Source organism: Cyanistes caeruleus, chromosome 2 (assembly GCF_971803275.1).
Source record: "Cyanistes caeruleus chromosome 2, bCyaCae1.hap1.1, whole genome shotgun sequence".
In the NCBI taxonomy this organism is placed as follows: Eukaryota; Metazoa; Chordata; class Aves; order Passeriformes; family Paridae; genus Cyanistes; species Cyanistes caeruleus.
The window spans coordinates 4,688,233-4,702,979 of NC_141702.1; the positions used below are offsets into that span (position 1 = coordinate 4,688,233).

Genomic DNA, 14,747 nt, shown 5'->3' on the forward strand with positions numbered 1-14,747 from the left:
ATCTCTTTAAAAAGAGAGAGAGGGAGAGAGAGACACCACTACCATCCTCTGCACAGGTAATTGGAGTCTCCTTAAGAGGAGCTGGAGAGCTGAATAAACTGGAGTTGAGCTGAGCTGAGCTTTGAGCCGCCCTTCAACTGGGAAATGAGAACCGCCGTCAAACACGACAGACACGAACCCCAGCTGATGGGGACTTTGCCTGCCTCTTTTTCAGCTAACGATCTCCTCTTCTCGGAGGTCAGCTCTCGGATCAAACCCCAAAGAATTATCCCTCTTCCGAGGGATAATTATCCTTCTTCCTCGGGATAATTAGAGTACGCTGCAATGCGAGAGACGAGGGCTTGTGCAGGCGCAGGCGCCGGCAGCGCGAGTGGGGCAGGAGTTTGTTTGCAAGCCCCTCTCCCCAGCGTCCCGCCCGGCGTGCCCAGGGAGGGGACAGCAGGTTTGGAGTCCCCGCCGTGTCCCCGTGTCCCTGTCCCCGAGCTCGGCGGCGAGGCGGGGCCGGGCGGAGCGAGGGGAGCGGAGCTGTCCCTTCAGCACCACCGGCACGGCGCTGCCGCCGCCCGCCCGCCACGGCCCGGGCCCGGCCGCTGCAGGGACAGAGCCCCCAAAAAATGTCCCCTCCCCGGAGACAGAGCCCTCTCCCCATCCCCGCCCACCACAGGCGTGCGGGACTGCTGTTTCAGCCATAAATAATTTTGTTTCTGTGGGACTAAAGTTTGTCTAGGGAAGTGATGGCTGAAAGCAGCTCCCTGACACAACTGTATCACGCCACCCAAAATATCTCCCAAATATCTGTTTTTCGTGTTGGGTGTAGTGAATAAGGGGATAATAGCACAAGAAATGAGCGTTGTGAGAGGCTGAGTCGCCAAGTGTCCTCTCCCCGATGGCATCACCTGGTTTATATCTGGAGTGAAAGGATGTGTTTAAGATGTGTTCCTACGTTAGGCCTTTACACCAGTGTTGTTTCTCTTCAGGGTAAATGATGGTAATAACAAACTCCACGGGACATTCAAATTTCGCAGATTCTGTAGAGATGTGTATTTAACACGAGTTGCAAACCTCTCCTCTAACTTTGATGTTCGATATTTACACTGACAGATGGTTATCAAATGAAGTGCCACTCAAAAGCGAGTTCCACACCGGTCTGTAGCTCTACTGAAACCACATTTCCAAAAAAAGTCCTTTTTTTTTTTTCCCCTCACACGAGATCAAACTACCGATTTAACAACCCCGCGCTAGGGAACACGTTTCTCAGGGATGATCCCGATTAAACGGGGAATGTTCTACCGAGGCAGGAAAAGTCTGAATTCAGAGAGAGTATCCGAGAGCTACCGAGGAGCAGCTCGTTTGTAAAGTGCAAATGGACTGTGAAATGTGAAGTGCTCTAAGCAGGTTTGAAAGTACTTCTGACAAACGGCAAATTATCACTTTTTCGGCAGTAAATCCAAACTACGCTAAACAGCGGGGGAGGGAAAGGCAGGGAGAGATGGAGAGGGATGTATGTTTATAAAAACTGATGGACGCAAGTATTTGTAACCTCTTACCTCTTCTTATCACACCTCCTTGCCCGTTGAGTACAAGTCCACACTGGGCCTCCACTGAGCTCTTAAGTAATGAGGGGAAAACAAGGAAAGAAAGGAAAGAAAGAAATCAGGCTCAGAAACGCACAGAGAGATCACACAGCTTTTGTTTTGTTGCATGACTCGCCCAGGAACAATAGTTAAGGTGAACTGGAAAAACACAGTTACTTTCAGCGAACCCAAGTGAAATCCACCCTCCATCCTGCCATCTGCCCCTACCCCATCAAACGCAGAATAATTTTCCTTTCATTGCCATTCAAATACGAATTTATCCCGAACTGGCAACTTAGACCGACGATTACATGGCAGGATAGACAAACAAGTGCTTTTTAGAGAAGTGTATTCCCGCTCGACAGTTGCATGCCCAAAGCTAAAAAATGCACTTTACTGTTTTTGTAGTGTTTAGCGGTATATTTATATTCGGGCACACAGCTAAATTCGCAGATATGTTTTGCGACACATATACACCGACTTAGAAAGTCTGCACGGAAATAGACAAAGAGCACAAACAACAGATGACCTATTGGGCTTTGCCGGCTCCACAGAGTCGTGAGGGTGCTGTAACAATGCGTGTGTCAGCACATAGGTGGGATGAATATGCATCTGTGTGCGCACACACACAGGCACCCATGTGTGAGCGAGGGGTGAAGAACCATCAAAAAACCTGCCTAGGGCTTCTGGTGCACGTCCGAAGAGATCTCACTTCTTTATTCTCCTGTTACAAGGCTGGTTATTTGGGGATCTTCGCCCTCCTTAATAAATATTTTTATTGGAGTGATAAAAGACTTGAAAGGGTTGGGTTTTCTTTGGGTTTTTCCTTATGTTGGGGTTAAAAAAACACAACAAACCAAACCTAAATCTTTGCCCAGTGGAAATGTGTTAAAGACGCATTTTCCTCTACAAACAAACGAGGTATTGGACATGAAAGAGGCCTTTAAGGGTGTTAACCTATTCAACAGCCCGTGAAGAGTTAAGTAAATGCGGAGAGAGTCGGTGCATAATAAAAACCCCACTTTACAAAACAATCTTTACAGTCCTGGCTCTCTCCCCCACTTTCACCATATTGGCGCTGGCCCTGTAAGACCTTCCTTTTCAAGGCCCTTTTTTATTTTAAGTGTTCTGCCTTAAAGTGATTATGAAATCAATATGAAAAAAACTTGGCGACTGAGCATAAATTAAAGCGGTGATGGGAAAAGGTGTGACAGTTTTCTTTGTTGCCCATGGAAAATCTTTTTAGGGCACTGAAAGATGCCACTCCAGCTCCAAGACTGTTTGCATCTGTTAGGCTGACTTAAACCGCCCTCGAAACTATTGGACATTCACTTAAAATTCTGTGCAGGGAAAAGTATATTTACATTTGTTGCATTTGAAATGAGGCATATGCTGATGAACGTTTTAAAAAGAAAGACTAAGGAGAAAGGGGTAGACTGGTTAGACCACAATTTTAGTTTAAAAGTATTTCTGTGCAGTCCTGTTTCTGCTCGCCACCAAAACGCTTCCCTCTACACCCGCAGTGATATTCGCCAGAGTCCAACTTTGTTCTGAATCATCCAAGTCCTAACGACAAATATTAATATTTTCAACTTCTCACTGCTCAGGCCTTTTGATACCTCTGCACACTCCCTCTTGTGTTGGGAAAAAGAGGGACGAGGAAAAAAATAAAGAAGAGATTTAAGTACAAAGACCTAAGTATTTTATTTGATAATAACTTGTGATCGAAAAATTAATATTTTCCAAAGGAAAACTGTTGATTTTCTTCTTCGTTAAATAAATAAAAAGAGACTGTGCCTCTAGCAGCTTAACCAACCTTTTTTTTTTTTTTTTTTTTTCTTTTTAAAAGGGAAACATGTTGTTTGGTCGGATGACATTGCATAAATGACCAGTTGAATGGCACTAAGTCGAAAATTGGATAAACTATGGTGCTTTTTTGCCCGGGACTTAGGCATTGTCTGCTGTCTTGCAAACGTTCCTAATCCCCTCTTTTGAAAAATACAAGGCTTTGTGCCTGCCAAAGAAAAAAAATTTGTACAGATACAAAAAAATCAGCAGCAGACGTGGTTATAAAAAGGAGTAAATAGGTTTTAGTTGGGGTTGAGCAATGAATGGCAGACTTTTTTTTTTTTTTTTTTTTTTTTTGAGGGGGGTAACATAAGGAGATCCTTGTGAAAAATGTAAACAAAAAAATGGCCAGAGAGGACAAAATTATATAGTGAATTTTAGTGGAGAAAACTAGGTTTAAATAGCTAGGTTGTTCTCATCTGAGGTATGAAAGAAAACATTATTTGTTGGTGGAAATAGAAAAAGATATGGGAAAAAAAGAGATTTCTTTTCCTTATTATAGATAGATTGTTTTTTTTGATATTTTTTTTTGGTGCTTTGATTTTAAGTGACCTTATAAAAATATATAAAAATAAACCTTCTTAATTTTACAAATTTCGGGTTGACTTTTTTTTTCCTCCGAGTCTTTTGACCGCTACATCTTTTGGGAAAGACCACCATAGGCAGCTTTGTATGCCAGGGAGCGAGGTGTGGGGGAAAAGTAAGTACAGTAAATACGGTCCCGTTTGTTTCTCGCTGCTGATGGGGAAGCCCTCAGTTCCTCAGCTCGTCGGGGGAAGGAAGGTTTGCTTTTGATTTGGGGCACATTTCGGAATGGGGGTTAGATACAGGATGGCGTTGTTTGCAATTTTGGAAACCAATTTCATTTAAGTAACCGGCTCGATTTAGCGGAGGTGAATTTTTAGCGCGTGGGAAAGCATTTCTGAGCCGATAAAGCCGAGCTTTTGATACATAGAAATAATTTTTTTTAGATGGTCCAGGTGCCGGTTAGGGTGGAGTGAATGAATAATCAGATAGACAGACGGATGAATTTAGCTTTATCTGCTGTACCTCTCAGTATTTTAACACCTAGATAGGATATCTCGAGGCATTTTTATCATTCTGGCGAACATTTGCTCCCGTTTATCTTTTCTCCCTCCTATCTAGGAAGGTTTGCTTTTGTGGGTCTACCGGAAAGCAGATTTATTTCCTGCCCTGCCTTTTTTATCTTTCCCTACTCCATGCCTTCCTTAAATCATTTGCCTGCTCTGTCGCTGCAAAGTGCTCCTTGCACCGAAAGAAAGGAAAAGTTTAGGGAAAGCAAGAAGATGGGTTTGTTCTGCTTTGGTTTGGGTTCCGTGTGGCTGGGTAAGGGCTGGCACACGCACACTCACCCCGAGATCTCCGGGGGACCCCCACGGTCTCAGCCATCACAGACACACAGCCCAGGCGGCAAAGGCAGGCGCCAGGTTGGTTTTGTTTAGTTTGTTTCTTTGGCCAAAGAAGACCACTTGTTTTGTCGATTTTTTTCTTTTTTATTGTTTTTTTTTCTTTTCCCCTCCACATTTTTTTCTCGCCGCTACTAATCTGGAGGGGACGGGCTGTGGATCGGGTTTGGGATGCATCTTCCCTCCTTTGTAAGAGCTATTCCGAGCAGAGGAAAAGGGGGGTGGGGGTGGGGGTGGTGGGGGGGTCCAGGACAGGGGGAGGGGAGGGGAAGGTACCTCGAAAGGAGATCGCATGCTATTTACCTGCAAATCGTCTGCTCCCGAGGCTGCAAGCCCGAGGCTTGGTCCTGGCAGGAGTCTTTGATCTGGATGCATCCCATATTGGGATCCATGGCTCATAAGAGACAGGTCGTGGCGGCGGTAAGCATCTAAGCACCCCAGCTCTCTCCTCTGCTCGTCCAAGCAGGAGGACTTGAGTGCCCGCGCATTGTGCAGGTCCATGGTGGATCTGCTGGTAATATTGCTGGGAGTGGTGGAGAGAGTTCAAGGAGTAAGCGTCGGGGTTGACTGCCGGGTGGCTGTGTTGGAACTCGTAGTGGAAGGACTGGTGGTGCAGTGGGGTGTACTGGTGGTTAGTGGAGAAGTACGGGGAGGCGAACTCGGTGCCCGTGGTAGAGTAAGTGAGAGGAGATGAGGAGGAATAGGCGACGGTCGAGTTGGCCACAGACTCCAGGCATCCAAGCTGCATCAAACGGTAACTGTTTGATCCGTCATGACGTATCTGAAAGGAAGAAGTGAAAAGAAGACCCCAAAACTGGAGGTTTATCATTGAAAACCCCGGGTACGGTTCTTCCAAGCACGCTGTCCTGCATAGCTTCTCCCCCTGCAGAAGCGTCTAAGCCTGCGAGCGGCAACCCCAGCAACAAAAGATCCTTTCCTACCTTGGGCTGGTGCCATAAAGGTCTGTTCAAAAAATCATAAACAGCCCAGCCTGCCCTTAATACTGTCAAGCGAAAGGAATCCACGCACTGAAATAAAAACTGTCTATCTATCTATTTATCTATCTATCTATCTATCTATCTATCTATCTATCTATCTTCTATCCATCCATCTATCCATCCACCTCCTGATCACAGCTGTAATATCTGGGGCTGACACAAAAAAAAAGTCATCAAACAGAGGAAACTACCGAGAATACACACAAGTCCCGTCCCTATGTTACAGCGTTACACATTGAGAAAGCTTTGCCGCCTGCTTGCCTTCCTTTCTTCCTTCCTTCCTTCCCTTCTTTTTTTTTTTTTTTGAACCCCTATTTTTCTTTCTTTTTAAAATAACGAATCAGATCCAAAATTCCCCCCCTCTTTTCCCTGCGTTTCGAAAGAAAGGAGAGTCCTGCTTTTTAGTGAGAACTCCCCATTCCTGATGAGCTGGTGGTGATTTCTCTCCACTTCATTATATTATTAGGGGTATTATTCTGATTTTCGTTCTGGCAACGGTTTTAACGTGGTAATGAGTTGCCCTTGCTGGCGACAGATGTCATAACGAATTTTCTCTCTATACTTCTTTAAGTTATCTCTGAAGCCGGATTATAATTAAACGTAACGGTCCAATATGGATTTTAAAAAAATGGAAACAACCACACAGGCACATCCACACACACACAGATGCACACACACATCCGCACACACGCGCGCACACACGCACACACACACACACTCACACACACACACAAAATACCTCTGCATCGTGGACGAGACCTGGAAAGGTAGTTGACATTTTTTGGTTCTCCGAAAAAAAAAAAAAAAAAAAAAAAAAAAAAAAAAAAAAAGAAGAGGAAAAAACCCCCAACTCTGGATAAAACTCCCCTCTCCAAATAAAGAAAAAAAAAAAAAAAAAAAGGAAAAAATTGAAAAATCCAAAGTTCATGTATTTCCCCAATTTTTTTTAGAAAAAATCTCTACAGACAGAGAGAATTTGCAATGTATCTGCATAGATCAGATCTCTCGCTTTTCCATGCACCTCCTTAAAAACCTGTAGGAACAAAATTTTCCCTCTGCACAAAAGCTGCTCCCTGGATCAGATTTTGTACTTGCTGGGTATTTCTTTGGCTGATGTCGTAGGTCCCTTGGTAATATAGAAGTTTTGAAAATTAAGCATCAGCACTGAGAACTGGGAGGACAATAGATAGAGGAGCTTCATCCCAGGAGACAAGGAATAAATATTGTATCTTCGCCTAATAAGGAACTGTAGGTTCTTTCAACATTTTTATACATTTTTTCCTCCACTCTTTAGAATGCTTTTTCTTACCCAGGCTAATATGGGAACTAATCTGATCGAAGGGGGTATTTTGTGTACATTTTATTGGGAAGACATAAAGCTAATATATATAAATATATATTATTAAACCATCCTTTTCAATAGGTAAGTGCTCCTTCCTGTTGATTATACTGCTTTTAAATACTGACCAGAATCTAAGATTGCACATTTGTATGTGTGTCTGTTTAAGTGTATTTTTTTTTTTTTTCTAAATGAAAACTATGTGGTTTGTTTTGGTTTGGGTTTTTTTTTTTTTTTTTTTTTTTACCCTTTCATTTACATCGAATTTAAGTCCACCCCACACTCCAACCTGCTTTTAAAGCTGCCTAATATGTTATCTTACAGGCTTCTTTAAATAGCATTTTCAAACATAAAACTAGGGTGAGACCACAAAGTATCACTGCAGTGACATATGATATTATGGAATTATACATAAAATACATATAGATCTACGGAATTACATCTGTAACAGGAGAAAGAAAAATAGGGAAGGGGACGTAAGAGCTAAAGACCACTGATAGCTGGTTCGACATTTCCAAGTGCCGATATATTTTGGAGATGGGAACGCACCGAGGCTGCGTAGCCCCGGGTTGCAAAGCTGAAGGGGTACGTGATTTATTTATTTAGTGACACGGGTCCGAGGAGCTGCCACTCGGGGAACGAGTCCTGTGTGCCTGCTCGGCTCCCCCCTGTCCCTCTGGCCGCAGGTAGCGGCTCTCCAGCCCCGCAGTGACTGCGGGCTCCGCCCGGGGAGCGCCCGGGGGGGCCGCCCGCAGCCGGGCGAGCTCGGGGCGGCGGGGGGGACTCGCACACCCTCGGCGAAGATGCCAGCCCAAATGGCATTTCCCGGCGGGGAGGCTCTGCTGATGGCTAGCTTCCACCCGAGATAAGCCCGGAGATAGGAGAGGGTGTAACTTGCTTTTAATTGCCATTTAATTTGGGTCGCGTTTAAGCGTTTAAGCTGCGAAGGTGTCTTAATAATAAGCCGGAGGCAAAGAGGCATGTGGCTCCCTGCCTCGCTCTTTCCCCTTTATTTATTTATTTTTTTTTTAAGGTCCAGGTTTTGGGAGGGTTTTTTGGTATCTGTTCATGCAGGCTAACAGGAGCTGTCACTCAGCCCTCTTTTCTTCCTGCAAATGGACAAAGGCACAAGACTGGAATGGAAATGCATTGTCTGAAATGGGAAAGTGCGGGTATCCCGGCGGGCGGGGGGGCAGCGGGAACACATCACACCTCTCCAGAGAGCTGCTGGGGACATGGGCTCCACCCGAGCCCCCCGCCCCGCCCGGAGGGAAGGAGGAGGAAAGGGGAAGGAAGGAAAGGAGGAAGGAAGGAGGAAGGAAGGAAGGAAGGAAGGAAGGAAGGAGGGAAGGAAGGAAGGAAGGAAGGAAGGAAGGAAGGAAGGAAGGAAGGAAGGAAGGAAGGAAGGAAGGAAGGAAGGAAGGAAGGAAGGAAGGAAGGAAGGAAGGAAGGAAGGAAGGAAGGAAGGAAGGAAGGAAGGAAGGAAGGAAGGAAGGAAGGAAGGAAGGAAGGAAGGAAGGAAGGAAGGAAGGAAGGAAGGAAGGAAGGAAGGAAGGAAGGAAGGAAGGAAGGAAGGAAGGAAGGAAGGAAGGAAGGAAGGAAGGAAGGAAGGAAGGAAGGAAGGAAGGAAGGAAGGAAGGAAGGAAGGAAGGAAGGAAGGAAGGAAGGAAGGAAGGAAGGAAGGAAGGAAGGAAGGAAGGAAGGAAGGAAGGAAGGAAGGAAGGAAGGAAGGAAGGAAGGAAGGAAGGAAGGAAGGAAGGAAGGAAGGAAGGAAGGAAGGAAGGAAGGAAGGAAGGAAGGAAGGAAGGAAGGAAGGAAGGAAGGAAGGAAGGAAGGAAGGAAGGAAGGAAGGAAGGAAGGAAGGAAGGAAGGAAGGAAGGAAGGAAGGAAGGAAGGAAGGAAGGAAGGAAGGAAGGAAGGAAGGAAGGAAGGAAGGAAGGAAGGAAGGAAGGAAGGAAGGAAGGAAGGAAGGAAGGAAGGAAGGAAGGAAGGAAGGAAGGAAGGAAGGAAGGAAGGAAGGAAGGAAGGAAGGAATTGCTTCTTTCTTGTAATTTGGATTTCCTACAGTTCTAATGCTGCTAATGGAGCACAAATATTTCACCCCAGTATATAACTGAAAAAGAAATATAGGATTTTCTCCAAGTTCAGATTTTGTTTGATCTTCTCAAGATTTTGATACTTGAGAGAATTGAAAAAAGACACGGGACAAAACCCACCTTAATGATGTGAACAAACTTTGACCTTTCCAACACCCCTTTGGAGTGTGGCGAGCGCAGTGGAATCAGCCACACCAGCCTTGAGCAGGGCTGCTCAGACCTGCAGAAAAAGTTAACACACCGCGAACACACCTTCCCGACGGAGGGAGAGGCAGGAGAGGCATTCCGTCCCTTTGAGAGGGAAAACAAACACCCTCCCAAGCATTCATGGCAGAGCACTCCGCAGCTCTGCTGACTTTGGTTATTTGCACTGTGCCACTTAAATCCTTTCCTTATTTTTTAATTTTTTTTTATTTTTTATTTGAAAAGGGAGGAGAAAAGGTTTTCCTCGACCTGGCCAGGCAAGCCCAGCTCAGTGCATGAACGAGCCACAGACAGCGAGGACACACGACCAGGCCGACCGGGGCAGAGGCAGCGGGGAGCGCCCCGAGCCCCCGCCGTGACCGAGGGCGCTCCAGGGCGCTCCCCAGCAAGTCACCCCACAAGGCACTTGTTCCTCTGCGCACTTATTTTATTTACAGGACACCACGGGTGTGAGGGAGCGGTGTGGGGACAGATTCCCCCCCTTGGCACGCCGTGGGTGCGGCGGTGCGGGCTCAGCCCGCTGTGGGTGCGGGATCAGCCGCTGTGGGTGCTGTGGGTGCTGTGGGTGCTGTGGGTGCTGTGGGTGCGGGCTCAGCCCGCTGTGGGTGCTGTGGGTGCTGTGGGCGCTGTGGGTGCTGTGGGCGCTGTGGGTGCTGTGGGTGCTGTGGGTGCTGTGGGTGCGGGCTCAGGCCGCTGTGGGTGCTGTGGGTGCGGTGGGTGCTGTGGGTGCTGTGGGTGCTGTGGGTGCTGTGGGTGCTGTGGGTGCGGGATCAGCCCGCTGTGGGTGCTGTGGGTGCTGTGGGTGCTGTGGGTGCGGGATCAGCTCGCTGTGGGTGCTGTGGGTGCTGTGGGTGCTGTGGGTTCTGTGGGTGCGGGATCAGCTCGCTGTGGGTGCGGTGGGTGCTGTGGGTGCTGTGGGTGCTGTGGGTGCTGTGGGTGCTGTGGGTGCGGGATCAGCTCGCTGTGGGTGCTGTGGGTGCGGTGGGTGCGGTAGGTGCTGTGGGTGCTGTGGGTGCTGTGGGTGCTGTGGGTGCTGTGGGTGCGGTGGGTGCGGTAGGTGCTGTGGGTGCTGTGGGTGCTGTGGGTGCTGTGGGTGCGGGATCAGCCCGCTGTGGGTGCTGTGGGTGCGGTGGGTGCGGTAGGTGCTGTGGGTGCTGTGGGTGCTGTGGGTGCTGTGGGTGCCGGGGGACGCGCACGGTGCAGGGGTTGCTGCGCTCCCGGCTCGCTGCCCGAGCTGCCCGGACACCACCCCGCTGCAGGACACCAGTTTGGCGACACATCTCCCCCCGTCCCCACCCCTTCCCCCTCCATCCTCCCTTCCCACGCAGCCCAGAGGAGCCCACCGCCACGCTCCCAGCCAGCCCGGAGCCCAACTTCGTTTCAAACAACAACAAAGCCACCAAAATGGTTTTGTTTGGAGGAAAGTTTATAAGAAACCCGGCTTGCCAGATGCACGTTACTGGTCAGTTCCATCTGTTAGCTTCGTTTACAGACCCTAAAAAAAAAAAAATCATATAGACCGTTTTCGCTTTTAACTCCCTCCAATCCAATTAATAACGCGAGTCAAACTGCAAAGCACTTATTAATTGCTCCCAAAGAAAAATCTTTCAGGAAAGTTAATTGGGAGCTTTCTGGTTTTCCAACCAGCTCTATGAGCAGAGCAGACAGACTTTGCCTTGAGTGGCTGAGCACGTTGTTTATCCCCTGCCTAAAGTTTGCTTCTGCTCCTGAGCTACAGATTTTTTACTTTTTTTAAAATTTTTTTAATTTTTTTTTTTTCAAGGAGTCTGGAAATAAATCAGACTGGGCTGGGAAGAGTGGGAATTTTAGGGAAAAAAAACCCATCAAATCCACAAGAAAATTCCAAGTTCCTCTCTGTGATCATCTTACTTCAGATTCATTGAGGTGTGTAAAGTGTGTGGTGCTGCTGCAGGGACACAGTCTGGGCTCGATGTTTGGCTGCTGTGTGAGAGCAGCTCCTGAGACTCACAGAACTCTCATCTGTTTGTCTTAAAAAACTTTTCCCAGCATTTAGGAGCCTGAAATCACAATTTTCCCTTTAATGCTCCATCTGGCCTTAGCTCCTGCATTTTGCTGGTCACCCAGTAATAGTTAAATTTATTTTTAATTAAGAGCCTTCTCTTCCAGTGAAAGCCACCAGAACTTGGTCTTTGCTGGACTTGAACTTCTGATGACTTTTGCAGGAGTTTCTTGTGTCTGAATGAGATCAGAGAGCAGTTCTAGACATCACAGGCAGCCAGAGTCAGCAGTGCTAAGGTGTACAGTCAGAAAGGGTTTTTTGCTGTCCATCCCCCTTTGTCCTCTGCAGTTCCCAAAATTTGAGGGCTTGGAGCTTTGGGGATGTTCAGCTGACCCAAAAGAAAAGCAGCCCCGGGGTCGCTTTTGTTCATGCCCGGGTGCTGACCATTGTTTGCAGAGCTATTGCTGTTGACCCTGGATTATCTCAGTTGATCAGAGCATGGAGCTGATAACAGCACCGAGGCTGTGAGTTTGATCCCTGTATGGGCCATTCTTTGTCTTATCTTTTTTTCCTCTCCATTGAACTCCTCCCTCTTGTCTGGCAGAGGGGCTGAACCTGATCATGGTCCCCTCTGTGCTGAGCATCACCACCCCATCTCCCTCCTCTGAATTTCACAGAAAGGGAAAACCCTGAGAGAGCCCAGACTTCTGCAGGTGGGAAGAAGTGAGTTGGAAACCTCCCTCCACATACACCCACAGATTACACCTTCCAAATAAATCTCTCTGTGTGAGAAGACGTGTTTTTCTTTTTCCCCATTTCCCTTTAAGAATCATAATTTTGAGGACCCAAATTACATTATGTTGCTTTTCCTCTGCCAAGGAGAATGATTTCATATTAGAGTTCACAGAGTGTAGCTATGGGCAATAGAAATGGGGAGTTTTGAAGTGGCTTTCTTCAAACCTCAAGACAAGAAATGTCCTGCAAAAGATTTTTCCCTGCCCTCTGGTCACAGCTTCCAAACCCACCACCATGTTCCCTCCTCCTCCAAATTTCTATTCTGCATCACCACAACAGCTGAAAGGCAACATTTTGGGACAGAAAATGCATTTGCAAGCAATTAAAATGCTGTGAATATATTAGTCAAAACTTAAAGAATATATCTGTTGTCTTCAGTCATTTCTTTGATGGCAGCAAGGCTTCCTGCTCATTGAGGCTTTCATGAAGACTTGAGGGCAGCTTATTTCAAGCCAGGTACCTGGTGTCACCCAGAGCAAATGCAAAGGGAGAGGTTGGGTGGCTTCAAAGGTGTCAGCACTGATCAATATCACCTGGCTGTAAACCAGACCACTGCCCATTTGCAGTGAATGTCATTCACACCATTCCATGCAAGGATCAGGAGGGCAGAATCTGTGGCCACTGCACTGCAACCTGGCTTTCTAAGTATTTGACAAGGGTGGTCCATTGACTGCCTGTCAGTGAGAGACCCCTTTCCATTCATTTTACTGGTTCACTTTCCCCATCCTCATCTTGCTTAGTCTCTTTCTTCCCTGCTCTCTGCTGCCATGCAAACAGAGCTGTTAGCCCCACAGTTCCTATTTCTTGTGATAACACTCCTGGTGATGTGACTTCTCTAATTCTTCTTCAAGCCCCCTCCCCCAGAACCACAAGCTTACTTCTTTCACAGAGCTGCTCCCCATGCTTATCCTCTCCACTCATCTGATCCTGTAGCCATTGTATTTCTCTCTCTCAGTGTTTTCCCACAGCTCCCTGAGCTGCTCAGTCCCCCATCCCATCTGTCTTTGCTCTCCAGCCAGACCCCGAGAAAGCAGCTTCTCTTTCTTTGGCTTGTCGAGGTGTGGATCCTCCTGGGGACTCTGCCTAGGGCCCCTTCTTACATGGCTCCTAGGGCTGTACCTGCTCCATGGAGGCCTCTCCACCTGGTCCTCCTTTCCAACAGCCTCTGGTGTATCCTGGTCTTGCACACACTCCTGCTTTAAGGCATTTATTTCGTCACTACTGTTTTGTTACCAAGCTGTCTACCCACCTTCCCTCCCTCCTTTAGGCACCTGCAACAAGAAAAACAGGCTGCCTCCACTCTTCCCCCTTTTGGGATTTCCCCCCTTTCAATCTTCACACAACACCGATTTTGCCAGTGCCTTTTACTGCCATGTTCCTAATTTCTTTCAGCATTTCTCCTGCATCCCTTAGGGGGGTAACACGCCGACTGTCTGTGGCAGCTGTCCTCGCTCCAGTTCTGCGAATACTGAGACAAAGAAAAACCTCCATTCCTCCTTCCAGCTTTCTCTTGAAAGCAAACTACTTCTGTCAAGTGCTCTTGCCATTCCTTAGAAGCCATTTTTATTTTCCAGTGACCTCTTCTGTACTTGAAGAATGTCCTATTACTTTATTTATCTTGCTCTGTTGTGCAGTTCTCTCATTCTGGCTGCTCTCCCATCTCTTAGACTTTCCTTCCTCAGGTAATCCTCTCAGACCTCTCTTCCTTTTACCTGATCCATCTCACTCCTTCAGGTCACCTTTTTACCCTTAAATCCTGTTCTGATTCTGTGCCTATCTGAAGGTATTTACAGCTGTGAGGAAGAGGATCACAATAATTTTGGAGAATCCTCTAACAATCTCTTTTATTTTTTTTCCTGGCTAATTTCTCATATTCTGTGTGATTTGCTGTTCTGAAAAGGGAGGTTTGGTTATAATTACAAACCTAATTAGGCTCTAATTCCTCTTCTCTGTGAGAACCTTTCCTTCTTGCACATCAGTAGCTCGTCAGCCAATTCCCCATTGCTTATAAGCCATTGAGACTTTTAAATATTGGAAAAGGAAGAATTCACAGATATCCTACCAACAGTTTGTGATCTCAAGTTTATATCAAGGAAGAAGTCAGAAATTAAAGTCTTAAATTAAATTAAATTAGAGTCTTTTTCTCTATGACAATGTTTGTTTTTTTTTCAAATTGTGATCACGTATCTTGTTGCTCTGACCATCCTTTCTAATTGCATCACTGAGGATTTGTCCAGCATTATTGTTGTTGTAAGTTATTTCCACTATTAATACCACACTGGGAAACTGATAAAAGGAGACACAGACACAACCATCTCTGTTCGTGGAATGGGATTAACTTAGAAATTTAATTGTAGAGCAAAATTAAACCTGATTCTGGGAAACCACATAATGGTTAAAAACCCCAAAATGTGAATTGAAAATTAACAGGAGTCCTCATTCAAATTCTTGCTCCACTTCTTGAAGAACTGGAATAGGTTTCCCA

At 46.5% G+C, this 14,747-nt stretch overlaps 1 protein-coding gene and 1 long non-coding RNA gene across 2 annotated transcripts in view; one reads left to right on the forward strand and one right to left on the reverse strand.

Annotated features, from left to right (window-relative positions):
- TFAP2D (transcription factor AP-2 delta) overlaps positions 1–6,756 on the reverse strand; it is a 51,384-nt gene extending 44,628 nt beyond the window's left edge. The window contains 4 exon segments of the mRNA XM_086875591.1: positions 1,548–1,608; positions 5,153–5,345; positions 5,347–5,630; positions 6,587–6,756. Of these exon segments, the coding sequence (XP_086731717.1) occupies positions 1,548–1,608; positions 5,153–5,345; positions 5,347–5,630; positions 6,587–6,625 (577 nt within the window). The 5' untranslated portion in view covers positions 6,626–6,756.
- Positions 6,757–10,527: 3,771 nt separating this feature from the next.
- On the forward strand, positions 10,528–14,408 carry LOC147654568 (uncharacterized). The gene is made up of 2 exons (XR_015282673.1): positions 10,528–10,948; positions 11,270–14,408. It is a non-coding gene; the product is annotated as an uncharacterized LOC147654568 (long non-coding RNA).
- Positions 14,409–14,747: the final 339 nt, after the last annotated feature.